Source organism: Aethina tumida, chromosome 3 (assembly GCF_024364675.1).
Source record: "Aethina tumida isolate Nest 87 chromosome 3, icAetTumi1.1, whole genome shotgun sequence".
Lineage (NCBI taxonomy): Eukaryota > Metazoa > Arthropoda > Insecta > Coleoptera > Nitidulidae > Aethina > Aethina tumida.
The window spans coordinates 31,897,242-31,909,906 of NC_065437.1; the positions used below are offsets into that span (position 1 = coordinate 31,897,242).

Genomic DNA, 12,665 nt, shown 5'->3' on the forward strand with positions numbered 1-12,665 from the left:
AGGTCGGCGTAACACGCATTTTTGTCTAACACCTCGTCGATGATAATCCCGGCCGCGGATAATCACAAGGAATATAAATTAGTCTGGGGAACGAGATTTTTAAAACTTTCAGTTTATAAATTACAGGGGAGTGTTTGTTATGCTAATCTCCGGGCTTTTTTGTAAACAATTTTCGACTACGCGGCCAACACGATATCTCATTTTTAAAATTTCATTTATAAATTTTTAATGTTCTGGGAAATTTTTATAAAATTATTTAAAATCTCATTATAACATTATACTTTACGTATTCTTGAGTTCAAATAAAACAGCAGCCAAATAGAATATTGTTAAGTCGTATATGAATTATAAATATGAAATTTTACACAAATCATTCAAATTTTTAAAAGCGTGTCTATTAATAAAAGTAATTATTTTTTTTATATACGGCGCATCCACCATTTTTTATGATGACCAGTTAATATAGGTTGCTTTAAAAATGAAAAAACTAATTATAAACTAGCATTGTAAATTACCAATATGAACTCACGCAATTTATATTTGTTGTTTCACCAAATAATACAATGTTCAGTGGGAAAAACTAATCGGAATAAAATATCGATTTTTAAATGTTCAAACAAAAGCGCATGGAAATTACATTTCGATCAAAATTTTAAAAAAATTGAAATTAAATTTTGCATCAAGTACAAGCCTTTTCATCAAGCATCTCTTCTCTATGGATAATTAATGTTTTATTTCATTTTAGTTTAAAATTAATTTATAAAAGCTTAATTAGCTGTAGTAGTTAAATAACTAATTTTCAATAGTTTAATACATACATACATTTTCCCATAAAATTTTAATACATTTATAAAATTTTATATGAAGGTATATGTCGTTAATTGAATAAAGATACAACACTGTATATTAATAAGTGATAATTCTTTTTGTATCATATTAGCACTTTTTACACGTTTAATACACTTTTATCAGTCACCATTCATAAGTGCATTGCTTGCGGTGCCGTAAAGAATATTATTTTTCATACGTAAAAATTTATAGAAATGGATCCTAATAATTTAAAGTAAGTAATCAATTTAAGTAAGTTATTCATTATATTTAGATATTCGTAAATAGGTTTACCTATTAAGTACTCTTTTGAATTTAACATAATACTAAAGCAAAAATAATCATTAATGAGAAAATTTTTAGGCCTGACAAACGCATTGTAAAAGAAACATTGTATTCAGGTGTAAAAAGAGAAGTCTGCAGGTCAGGAAGTTACGACGATAAATACAAAATTGTTCGGGAAAATTATGAGTTACATCTTTTATTAAAAGTAAAAAAAGGAGGTGGTAAGAAAAACACTTCTAAAATATTTTTTTATTAAATTATTTATTTTTATAATTCTTAATTTTTAATAATGTTATATTTATAGAAGTCAATAAACTCTCGCCAAAATTACCAAAATTACCGAAATTACCAAAATTAACGAATGGCACGAGTTCATCAAAAGGTATATATTATGTATTTAACTTTTCTCGAGGTGTTGTGTTATAATGTGTAAAAATATATTTTAAACCATTTTATTGTTTTTAAAATAAATATTTTTTTTATGTATGTAGAGACTGTTTCACCAAGACCAAAAGTGGCGACTACTCCCTGTACAAAAGGTAATTAATGTCATAATTGTTTTAAATAAAATTTAAATATTTTATGTTTCTCTTTTGACAGATACATGCAAATATAAAATGAGGTGAGTACTCAATTTGTCATCTAATAATTTGATAACAATGATGTGAAATTTAGCTCAGGTACTTCTTCAAAAATAGAAACATGTGTTATTTGCTTGAGTAAATTAGATAAGGATAGATATCAACTAAATTGCGGTCATCGCTTTCATTCCCACTGTACCAAGAATTGGCTGGCCCAAAAAAGGACGTGTCCGACTTGTCGAGCTACAGTTTTATAACTTTATATTTTATATTAACAATTATTTTATTTGACTTTTATACTGATATGATTGAGAATTAATTATTTATATGTAATTTGTATTTTGTAATTAATAAAATTGTCTAGTACAAATAGGCTATTATTTAATGATATAATATTCAGTGTAAGAAATAACTTTCTTTTTAAAATTTAATGAGTTGGGTCATGAATTTTGTGCAATTTTAATATAAACATTAAAAAACGATTCATATATTTCCATAATAAATAGGACATATTTTATTAACAGCAACAAGATATATGAAAATTATGCTTTGATGGATAAATACATTTTCCCCTTGAGAGTTTGTTTTACAGGATTGATTTTTTTCAAAATTTGTGTCATTATATTGACCAATTGCTCACTAGATAAGCCAGTTTTCTTAGATTTGAACTTCTGTAATAACTCAGTTGTGGTCATTGGCTTACGCATCAGATATTTCCGCACAGCATCTTCAGTAATACCAGATTCACTAAAACAATAAAATTAAATAGTTATACAATAAAATAAATATTTTATAAAATATTACATTGATCCAGGGATGTAATTTGCAAGCTCAAGCTTTGGTTTCTTTACAGATGGACCAGCCAATGTATCATTAATCAATTTCCTCTTATTATCAGTCGGTGTTGCAGCACGGGAATTATTCGCACTTCCAGTTTCTTTTTCTTCTTTTTTACCTTTCTTATCAGTTTTTTTCTTTTTAACATCTTCATCTGTGCTACTATCTGAACTAAATGGATCATCATCATCTATGGAAGAAGGAACATTCTTATTACAGTTATTTTGTGATATTATTATTTCATTACCTTTCTTAAGTTCCTTTTTCTCCTCTTTCTTAACCTTTTTCTTGTTCTTCTTTTTTTTATCACCATCAGGTTTGTCCTCCTTCTTTTCCCCTTCCTTTTCCTTGTTTTCTTCATCATCATTACTTTGTTCTTTGTCAGATTTTTCAGAATCATTCTCAGAATCTTCATCTGATGTAAGTAGTTTACGTAAAGCTTTTTCTTCAGCCACACTTTCCAAATTTGTATTCTCAGGTTCACTCTCACTACTGTCACTAATATAATCTAATTCCCTCCCTTCTCCATCACCATCATCAGATTCTTCAAAAGCCTCCACATCAGTATCACGCTTCTTCTTTCCCTTCTTTGGATCAACTAAAAATGTTGCAAGTCAAAACTTGTTTATTTTATTAATTATTTATTTGTACCTTTCTTATTCTTCTTTTTCTTCTTATCATTTTCTTCATCATCCTCCTCATTTTTTTCCTCATCTTCAGAATCATTTTCTGAACTCTCCATCCATTCATCCATTTCAGATATCTTCAATTCTGAAATGTAGATTATAAATCATTTGAGACAGAGAAATTCCAATTTACTGAATTAATATACCTTTATCCTTCTTTGATGATCCCTTCTTGGCTTTTTCTTCTCCCTCCTCCAATTCAGTATCCTCATCACCTTTAAGCCTCTTCCTCAACATGAGAGAGAAGTAATTCAAATGCTTGTTGCGCTTATTGAACTCTTCTTCAGCTTCTTCAGCTGACAAAGCTTTATATCTCTGTATAGGTTGGAATTTATACCTGCAAACATTCAAATTATATTTGTATATTTCTTTAATGTTTGATTCTTTTACCATTCATGTAAGGGAAAAGCTTCAATTGCTCCATCTTCAGCATGTGTGAAGACATAATATGCTGTATTTTCTGAAACACCACCCTCTCGAATCCCTTTAAACTTCTTAACTGTACTACCATATGACTTTAATATCCATGGTTGATCATCTGCCCTATATTTTCTTGCTACTATACCCAGTTTTTTTCGTCTAGCTTCTTCTTTAGCTTCTCTGCCAAACTCTGAACCAGCACCAAACCTATAAATTATGAAGTGTTTGTGTGTTATTATATCACATATAATTAAAAGTACCTGGATATTATCCAGAGCATTTTACTAGTATAAAATTCAATTAATTCATTTATTTACTTGGGCTGGTCTTCATCAACGCCTTTGTATTCTTTCATGTTGTTCTCTCGTTCCATTTTAACTTGTGTCCATTTTTCAAAATCCACGTCCAGGGTGCCATTGAATCGCATAACATGATACCGTTTGGCGACATTTTTCGGTACACGAATACCAAATTCCTGAACCGTGGCTGGCTAAAAACAATTAAATATTTACAACATGCATTTTAAGGTTAAGTCATATTATACCTTTGACTGGGAACCAGAACTTGTGCTTGTCATTGATGACGACGACATTATTGCAAATTTCTTTTGCAAAAGCACGAATACAGAACAGCGAAATCACTTTCACTATATTTAGAGTTTTGTTGTTCTGCGTTTATACATACGTTTGTAGAGGTTTCTGACAGTTGCAATGACATAGAAAACCTATGCAATGAAATTGTGTAAACCGATTGCATAGATACCACAAATCACCCATAGATACCATAGATGTAAAATTTTGTTTTTTTTTTTTTCTAAGATTTTCTATGAGACATATGTATCTCTGAATATGCCTCTAGGCTGCAGTGGATATTATTCGCATTTAATTATTTTTTGTTAATCTGTTACATATTATGGTATAATTAGTCAAAAGAAAAGAAAATATTTATTCAAGGAGCACTAGAATTATACTCATAAAACAATTTAAATAAAATATTCAAATATTTCCTAGTTATTTGGATAGATGGATGATTATACTGAAGAATAGAGAGTAATGGATAAGTACAAAATAGAGTTTACCCAAAATATTGAATGCTCAAGTACTAACAAGATATCACGGGATTACCCTGATTAAATAGTTTTCCATTTTTACACGATTATTAAGAATATATATTTTTAATAGATTGAAAAATATTAGTTCTATCTTACTGTCATTTTTTATCAATAGAATTATAGAAAATATTTGCGTTTTTAAACAAAATAAATTAGACAATTTATTACCTGGGCGTCCTCACTATATCACAAGTTTATAATTTTCGTATGAATGAATCAACATATGCAAAATCGTAATTAATATGAAGCTACACTCAAGCTCAATTGGCTCAATGATTCATTGTAAACCAAACAACAGACTTCTGAGTTGAGACAGTTTACAAAAACTGATAACAATACAAGAAGACTAGGTCGGGGTAAAAGAAGGACTACAAACCACGACTAAGATCGCTTTCCATAGTGACGTACGGAGGTGGCTCTGTAATGGTTAGGGTGGCTTTCACATTTGTGAAACCTCTTACTGAGTTAGTACTAGTGGATAGAAGACGGCTAACTGTACAACGATACATTAGGCATAGAGATTTCAGAAAATCATGTCCATTTGTACAATTTGTTGGAAATAATTTTATGTTGACGCAGGATAATGCCAGACCGTATGCAGCCAGAGTGATCCATCAGTACGTCAAGAGATAGTGGTTTGATCTCCCAGTGCAGACCTCAATCCAAGGGATCACATGTGCTATGTAATAAGTAGTTTGAGAGAACTTTAAAACCTTTCAAACAACTTAGATGATCTTTTTTTAGAATGAAATCATTCAGCACCCAATTCCCTCATTTATTTTTGGCTTGAGAGATCGTTGTCAAGCTGTAGATAATGTCTGAGGAGGAAATAGTCGTTATTAATTTTACTTTATTTAGTTTAAAGTTGGTAGGTTTTTAGAAATAATTTCTTTTTAGTTACTGATTTTTTTTTTTGAATAAAATCAACATTTTCATTTAAAATGTTTAATAATTTACCTTCACTAGTCCATTTATAAAAGTATGAGTTAATTTTGACGCACAGTATATATTCAACATTTAAATTTCATTTTTTTATATGTATTTAATTGAAATAGATCGTCTTCATCTTCGCTTCCTTAATACTACAATAAAGTAATTTGAAAAAATTATATTCTAATTGAACCTAGAATGAAAGCTATGAAACTAATCTATATTATCAAACCAGCAAGTTACTATTAGATGGAAATTTTTTATGTCACAAATGTTGCAAAACAAGAGTGTTACATGATATATGGAAGACTAAGTTTAAATACATTTTTTATTTAAAATCATTCGAAATAAACAACAAAAACTTGCAGTTATAATAGGATCTTATTATAAAAATATATACATAACATCAGTACAATAACATCATATTGTTGCGATGATGTGATAAAAGTCCATCGACAATATTTCATTATTTATGTATTTCCTAAACAATAATGTTTCAAATTCACAGGTCTGATGTAAATCAAATTTGATCACAACTGAATCAATATTGCTTTAATGTCCCAAACTAACGGAACAATGATAATTTTCTACCCGGCAATCTTCCCTCCGCATCGGATAATCCTGCTTGGATGTATTCTATACTAGGCATTTTTCTGAGATCTCCTCTGGCTGACACAGCAGGTTGTGAACTCAACAATTTCTTTGCTACTGCAACAATGTCATCCTTTGTGACCTTTTCAATCTCATCTATGAAGTGTTGCGGCCGTTTCCTGTGTCCAGTGATTAACACTTGCCTGCCTATATCCTCAAACATTACTGGTCTGGATTCCAAGTTCATTAATAACATTGACTGCAGCTGAGTTTTTGCCCTCTGAAAATGAATTACAATTACATATTATATTTTGTTTTTCATTTGACTGGTCTTTACCCTTAATTCATGGTCTGTAACATTTCCAGTCATGGCTACCATCTCCTTAACAATTATTTCTACCATGTCTCTAATGTTTGCAGGTGGAGCACTAGCATGTATGCAAAATAGTCCAGAGTCAGTATAAGCATGGTTATAAGCTGTTGCACTGAACATCCAGTGATATCTGTAAATGTTTAAATATAATAAACATTGTCTGAAAACGTATTTTTAACTATACTACCTATTTAAAACATTTGTATATAGTCTGGTGTACATTCCTTTGCCTGGCCCACCTGCACTGAAGGATCCTCCACCTCCCATCATCATATTTAACACACACATTGCTATGAAGTCCTTGTCTTGATGTGAGTATCCTTCTAAACCAATCATAACATGGCATAGTAGTGGTAATCCTGCTGATGCAAACTGTGGTATTTCACACTCTTCCTGTGAATTAAAACATAATTTAATTAACATTATTTAAAAGACTGAAATAAATATACCTGAATTATTCCACCAGTGTACTGTGCTATACTGTTATCCAGAGAGATTTTTTTATTTATTGGTGAGACTAAATCATGTACCTCCCAAATGGGCTTAATGTCAACAAAGTACTTCTGCACAATGTCAACCAATTTCTGATGCTCCACACCAACACCAGCAACAACCATTCTGTTAGGTGTGTAATGATGGTAAAGATAAGTAAACAGAGTTTCTCTGTTAATTTTATTTATGTTATTAGCTGGACAAATCTTTGGAAGACCCAATGTGTTATCTCTATATGCTGCCTAAAACAACATTTATAAGCAAACAAATACAAATATTTATATACACAACTTACTCTATGAACCATATCCATTAAAAGTGTTTCTTGTTCTGGTCTCATGTTCAGTGATTCAAGCTCAAAATGTATTGCCTGCCTTGCCTCATTCACTTCTTCATCAGTAATTTGGGGCCTCAATGTTGCCTCTGCCAGCAGTTGAATAACATCATCCAGGCCAGTTGAGTATGCAGATGCAGCATGAATAAATGTATCTCTTGATGCTTGACTGTCGCATATGCCACCATGCTTTTCCAACTTATTTAGCATTTCAACACGATTTGGAAATTGCAGTGTTGACTAAAACAATATATTCAATTATAATATTTAATAATTTTGGACAGCAGAACTGAAATTGTCTAATTATGTATCTAGTTAAATCAAAATCTCTGAAATATAATTTACTAAAGTGTAGACTCACATTAAAGGCTAACTTTTCCAAGAAATGCGAAATTCCACTAGGATAAGCCACTTCATACCGTGATCCAGAATCAATGATTACTGAAATCCAATTTGTATAAAAATAAATTCTATTAATTTGATTGTCAAGGTTTACCTCCCACAGTGCAAAATTCACCAAATCTACTTTCTGAGGCAACAGTTAAGCCATTTTTCAAAACTGTAACTTCTGTTGTTTGGTCTTGTTCTTTAAATGTTGAGAATATAGGTGTTGGGAGTCCAGGTACAGGTTCAGACATTGAGGGCATGTCAGTAACTTTAGGTTTTGGTGGTTCATTTCGCTGATCGCAATATGATTTAAATGCAATGTACTTTGAACAATCATATTTGGAATTCAATAATCTAAAAGAGAACACTATTTTGCAAAAGCTAGGTTATGATAGAATTTCAAACTTACTTTTGTGTTTGCAGGACATGTTTAGATAAATCTTTAATCGCTTGAAGAGCCATTTAGAGAGTTTATTTGTAATTGATTGGTTACTTTTTATTAATTTTGAGATGCAAGAACTGACATTACTCGGGCTGCATAACTGAACCGATAAAGAAGAAATTTGAAAGAAAATTTACTGGCAATGTCATTTAAAAACTTCTAGTGTCATCTAGCAGTGAGTGTCATGACATATTACTTATGTCAAATTCACAAAGGAAACTGAATTCGCTTTTATTTTTATTTGTTTGTGTGTGTGTTATATTTAGAAAACTTTGTAATGTAAATTGAAACGCAATAGCAGTAACAATTCGTAAAACAAGTACGTTTTCATCGGAAAGTAAATTTGCATTGTTAAGATCGAGATAAATTACCATTTTTGTGAATCGAAACATAGATGGCCCCTTGAATCATTTTTAAAATTGTTGCCAAAATTATCCGACAGATGTAAGCGAAATTAAATAATTGACCGATTTATTGGCCATGAACATTCTATGTGGACTGATAAGAAATTGTGATGGTGTCAAAATACATTTGTGGAGCTCAGAATGATAAAACAATGATTTGTGCTAGCATGTGGAAACTGGAATCGACGAGCATGGAAATAAAGTTGTTGAATTCTTGACCAGTATTTAAAATGAGTTGAAATGAAGAAAGTATATAACAGTGCTGATATTCATCAAAGTCAGGGCCAAGAGCTCTCAAAAAAATTATATAGGTATGTGCGTCAACCTATCAATTAACACCTATTGCATATCGTTGCACAATCATTTGTTCATTTCGTTCTAACCTCACATTTTTTTTATACGCTCCTAACCTAATTTGTTATATTTCAGAACAATAAGTGAACAAGCAAAGCGTTTAGACGATGCAAGAAGTTGTGCCCGCAACATCGGGGAATTATTCTCTCCGAATTTACTATTGCAACGGAGAAAATTTTGTGATTATTGCGAACGGTTGATTTTTTCGGATCCGACGCTTTATGGCAAAAAAGGAGAAGAATTGTTATGGCGTAAGGGATTTTATGATGTCGTCTCAAATGCAAAGAGATTGAGAAAAAATGAATACACGCCAGAGGAAATTTCTAATTTGCAAACACACATTAACGGTGGAATAGGATATTACCATCATTTACTATCAAAGCTGCAGACTGAGTTTATTTTAAATTTGGGCAATGTTATAGACTTTCCACTACAAATTAAGAAAAGTTCAGATTCTTCAGACATACGCCCAGAAATTCTGGAGTGGGCCCAATTAGCTGTACATCAATGTTTAATATACTTGGGAGACTTAAGTAGGTACAAGCTGGAAATTTATCCAGACTGGGAGCCTACATTGGCTATCAGATATTATTTACAAGCAATATCTTATAAACCAGACTATGGAATGCCACATAATCAAATGGGTACTTTGGCAATGAATCGAAACCAGTTTTTAGATGCTGTATATCATTATATCAGATGTCTGGCCTGTAAAGTTTCTTTTGAAGGAACTTCCAATAATCTACATAGTTTATTTGACAAAAATTCCAAATTCATAGAACAGCTTCCAGATGAGAATCAGAACACTGATGATTGCATAATTGAACCTGGTAAGACTGAGAATATAAAGCGCTTTATAGCGAGATTTTTACTGTTAATTGACATATGGTATTTTAATAAAAAAGTTTCTAAGGTATACAACTTGTGTCATCAGACATATAAAAATCTGGAAGAATGTTTAAGCTATATAAAACCCACAAATAGTGAAAGTGGAGAAACACCTACAGATGTTGATTCAGATGAAACTGACTCTAGCTCTTCACCATCATATCTGAGTAATGATATTTTATTTAAAATCGTAGTAATTTGTTTATTATGCATTTCCAAGTTGAAATCTGATAATCCACCTCATCTTTCTACCTTGATTGCTTTCACTTTGGGAATATATTCTCAAATTATTCAAAATGTAACTAATCACATCCAAGAAAGTGTTCTAAATTACCCTCTAAGTGAAGAAATAATAAGTGATCAGAAAACTGGCATTATCAAAGATTTAATTCTTGGTCCAAGAAAATCTAAAACCAAACTGAGACGCAGAAAACCTGCCAAAGATGATAGTGAAGATGAATCTGAACATAGTGAAAACATGGAAGACGATTACAGCAGCTCTGACGACTCCTTCATTTCTGATGCCGAGGACGTTTTGGCACCATCAAGTGATGAAGAGGGTGAGGTAATAAAAGTGAGTGTAAATGTTTGTTTATGTTTATTAACTTTACTTTAAACATACTAAATTTTGTTATAAGAATAATATTATCAATTTGATTTTACTACATATATGTGTAATGTAGACGATAATGAATTGAATTTATTGATGTTAAATTAACAGGAGTTGGATGAATCAAAAGGCGAGACGCCAGAGGACTGCGTTACACCAACGGAAAACACCGCCAAAGACGACAAGTCCGAGCAAATAACGAAAAAAGTTCAGAGGATGGACGTCAATGATATGCTGGAAATAATTGGGGAGGAGACCAACTTGCAGAGCATTAAGGTTTTGAATGATTGGCTGCGGTACCAGCCGGACGTGATGAAATCCTGCGCGGCCAATACCAAGAGACTCTTTCGTCAAATAACACTTTTGTTGAACCTAATCAACATTAATCTCGCTAATCCAAAGATTGCCGGAATGGGTATGAAAGTTTCCGAAATTATGTCGAGAGAGAGCAAAATACCGTTGCCGGAGGATGTGGTGCTTAAAGGAATAGACGTGTTAAAAGAGGCACACACCCATCTGGATTGGAACTTCATCCATAACAGAAGCTTCACCGCCAAAGACGAAACTGTAATTCGGATAGTCAAGTTAATTTCATTTGGAAAATACCTGATGAGCTTGGAGGAGTGTTGCGTTTCCTTTGACGAGGATAATAACGTCTTTGAATGCAATTTCGGCGAAGAAGAGCAAGCTGTTAAATTACCGTCTGCCATCACCGACGAATTGGTGGGTAACTTTGAATTATACATAATTAAAATTAAAATTCACAGGAATTGTTTTCTTTGTCAAAACAATACTTTCGTGCATTTGCATTAATTATATATAATCGATACTCGTTCAAATGAAAGTTTGTCGGTCTAGCAATGCAATTAGGTAATATCCGGGAATCAACCCCGCATTCAATCCATAAAATTTGCACGTATCCCCAGTTTCTCGGCGTGCACACGTTGGCAGCCGATGAAAATGCGCGGAACGGCCTCGTTGTCGCCGGGAGTCTGTCTTAATTAAAGAGGAACCCGGGGGCGGTGGAGTGTCGGGCGTGGGGAGTCGTGAGATCGGCCCGAGACACGGGGACCGGCAGACGGAAGTGGAACGGGCGAGCGGGCCGGGAACGGGGACCGACTCCTTCCCCCCTAGAAGGACGACGGCGGCGGCGGCGGCGGATTGTCTACAAACCGGAAGTGATGTAATTACGCGCATTTCGCGAAAATTGCCGTCTGAATCGCACCAGACTCATTTGCATCTATATGGGATTGAGCAGCGTGGCGCGTTTTCCGCATGGACATGCTCCACGCGGCCCGCTTCACAGCGTCCGAACCGCCTCCGTGTCGGTGATTTTTCCTAATTACTTCCTAATGTATGATTGATCCTGTTAAACCGGTTAATTGGTGTGGGAGTTTGTCGGGTGGAAAACGACTTGGGGGAAGCGAATTTGCATTTCATATTGAACATGTGAACATGTGCATTTAGTTATTCATTACATAACAAAATTATTTAACATAGAACGTAGAAACATTCTTAAACATGTTTAGTGTTATTCGAGTGCGATGAAGATAAAAATCCTATTTTTTCATTGGGTCATCATTTACTTAGGTAATTTATGATTTTCCTTTATCATCTTACTTAATCCTAATGAACCAGACACTATATTAAGATGAATAACAATTTATTAAAAAAATTATAGTTATAAATCAAATGGTACCTAATCCTAAATGGAACAATAACTGAGTTGCAACTGATGATATTTTATGCAATATTTGACGATTTTCAAACACTTTCGCCATTTAAGATTTTCTTTTCAACGCAAAATCATTCCTATATCACATATTTTACATTTTTTATTTATAATTCATTTAATCCCAAAAATTCCAACCCCTGCTAGGGCAATTAAGGATCAAGCGGTACTTAATTCCTTATGATTGGAATAAAAATAATTGAGTTATTGCTGATGGGTTTTCAAATTTCAGAGAATATTGGACGATTTTTAACCACTTTCGTCACTTAAGCAATTTTTTCAAACAACAAATAATGCCTATTTCCCGTGTTTAACATTTTTTATCTATAGTCTTTCAAATATGTTTCAAGCCTTTCGAGACTATGAACGGCTAAAAAATG

The 12,665-nt window shown here is 32.6% G+C and overlaps 4 protein-coding genes across 7 annotated transcripts in view; 2 read left to right on the forward strand and 2 right to left on the reverse strand.

Annotated features, from left to right (window-relative positions):
- Window positions 1–948: 948 nt before the first annotated feature.
- On the forward strand, window positions 949–2,064 carry LOC109607665 (uncharacterized). Its single transcript, XM_020024138.2, has 6 exons — window positions 949–1,063; window positions 1,192–1,334; window positions 1,418–1,495; window positions 1,605–1,652; window positions 1,714–1,735; window positions 1,789–2,064. The coding sequence occupies exons 1-6, from the start codon at window positions 1,044–1,046 to the stop codon at window positions 1,949–1,951; spliced, it is 474 nt and encodes a 157-aa protein (XP_019879697.1). The 5' UTR covers window positions 949–1,043; the 3' UTR covers window positions 1,952–2,064.
- A 101-nt stretch (window positions 2,065–2,165) lies between these two features.
- Window positions 2,166–4,355, reverse strand: LOC109607666 (general transcription factor IIF subunit 1-like). 3 transcript variants are annotated; one of them, XM_020024139.2, is made up of 8 exons: window positions 4,182–4,355; window positions 3,955–4,127; window positions 3,608–3,844; window positions 3,364–3,554; window positions 3,183–3,302; window positions 2,779–3,129; window positions 2,499–2,721; window positions 2,166–2,441 (listed from the first exon to the last, which is right to left on the reverse strand). In XM_020024139.2, exons 1-8 carry the CDS (start codon window positions 4,227–4,229, stop codon window positions 2,237–2,239), a joined length of 1,548 nt encoding a protein of 515 aa, XP_019879698.2. In that variant the 5' UTR covers window positions 4,230–4,355; the 3' UTR covers window positions 2,166–2,236. The 3 variants fall into 3 exon arrangements, with proteins under 3 accessions (XP_019879698.2, XP_049820863.1, XP_049820864.1); XM_049964906.1 differs by having other exon boundaries at window positions 2,499–3,129; XM_049964907.1 differs by lacking the exon at window positions 4,182–4,355 and having other exon boundaries at window positions 3,898–4,035.
- A 1,685-nt stretch (window positions 4,356–6,040) lies between these two features.
- On the reverse strand, window positions 6,041–8,422 carry LOC109596210 (mitochondrial-processing peptidase subunit alpha). Its single transcript, XM_020011706.2, has 8 exons — window positions 8,265–8,422; window positions 7,965–8,209; window positions 7,830–7,909; window positions 7,430–7,708; window positions 7,092–7,376; window positions 6,830–7,035; window positions 6,607–6,772; window positions 6,041–6,549 (listed from the first exon to the last, which is right to left on the reverse strand). The coding sequence occupies exons 1-8, from the start codon at window positions 8,315–8,317 to the stop codon at window positions 6,244–6,246; spliced, it is 1,620 nt and encodes a 539-aa protein (XP_019867265.2). The 5' UTR covers window positions 8,318–8,422; the 3' UTR covers window positions 6,041–6,243.
- Window positions 8,423–8,573: 151 nt separating this feature from the next.
- The window catches only part of LOC109596222 (nonsense-mediated mRNA decay factor SMG5), an 8,485-nt gene continuing 4,393 nt past the window's right edge, over window positions 8,574–12,665 (forward strand). The window contains exons 1-3 of one of the 2 annotated variants that reach the window (XM_020011718.2): window positions 8,574–9,012; window positions 9,131–10,508; window positions 10,665–11,276. In XM_020011718.2, coding sequence (XP_019867277.2) covers window positions 8,942–9,012; window positions 9,131–10,508; window positions 10,665–11,276 — 2,061 coding nt within the window. In that variant the 5' untranslated portion in view covers window positions 8,574–8,941. Of the gene's footprint in view, window positions 9,013–9,130; window positions 10,518–10,664; window positions 11,277–12,665 lie in introns of both variants that reach the window. The other variant, XM_049965791.1, reaches the window with a different exon arrangement.

Excerpts from the sequence above, each read along its gene's own strand:
- LOC109607665 (XM_020024138.2), top strand. The coding sequence starts at position 1,044 with ATGGATCCTAATAATTTAAA. Across the intron at positions 1,335-1,417 it reads AAAAGTAAAAAAAGGAGGTG|AAGTCAATAAACTCTCGCCA; the intron begins GTAAGAAAAACA and ends TTATATTTATAG. Across the intron at positions 1,496-1,604 it reads TGGCACGAGTTCATCAAAAG|AGACTGTTTCACCAAGACCA; the intron begins GTATATATTATG and ends TTATGTATGTAG.
- LOC109596210 (XM_020011706.2), bottom strand. The coding sequence starts at position 8,317 with ATGGCTCTTCAAGCGATTAAAGATTTATCTAAACATGTCCTGCAAACA. Across the intron at positions 7,036-7,091 it reads ACACTGGTGGAATAATTCAG|GAAGAGTGTGAAATACCACA; the intron begins GTATATTTATTT and ends TTTAATTCACAG. Across the intron at positions 6,550-6,606 it reads TTACAGACCATGAATTAAGG|AGGGCAAAAACTCAGCTGCA; the intron begins GTAAAGACCAGT and ends ATTCATTTTCAG.
- LOC109607666 (XM_049964906.1), bottom strand. The coding sequence starts at position 4,229 with ATGTCGTCGTCATCAATGACAAGCACAAGTTCTGGTTCCCAGTCAAAG. Across the intron at positions 4,128-4,181 it reads GTTCTGGTTCCCAGTCAAAG|CCAGCCACGGTTCAGGAATT; the intron begins GTATAATATGAC and ends AATTGTTTTTAG. Across the intron at positions 3,303-3,363 it reads ATCATCAAAGAAGGATAAAG|AATTGAAGATATCTGAAATG; the intron begins GTATATTAATTC and ends TCTACATTTCAG.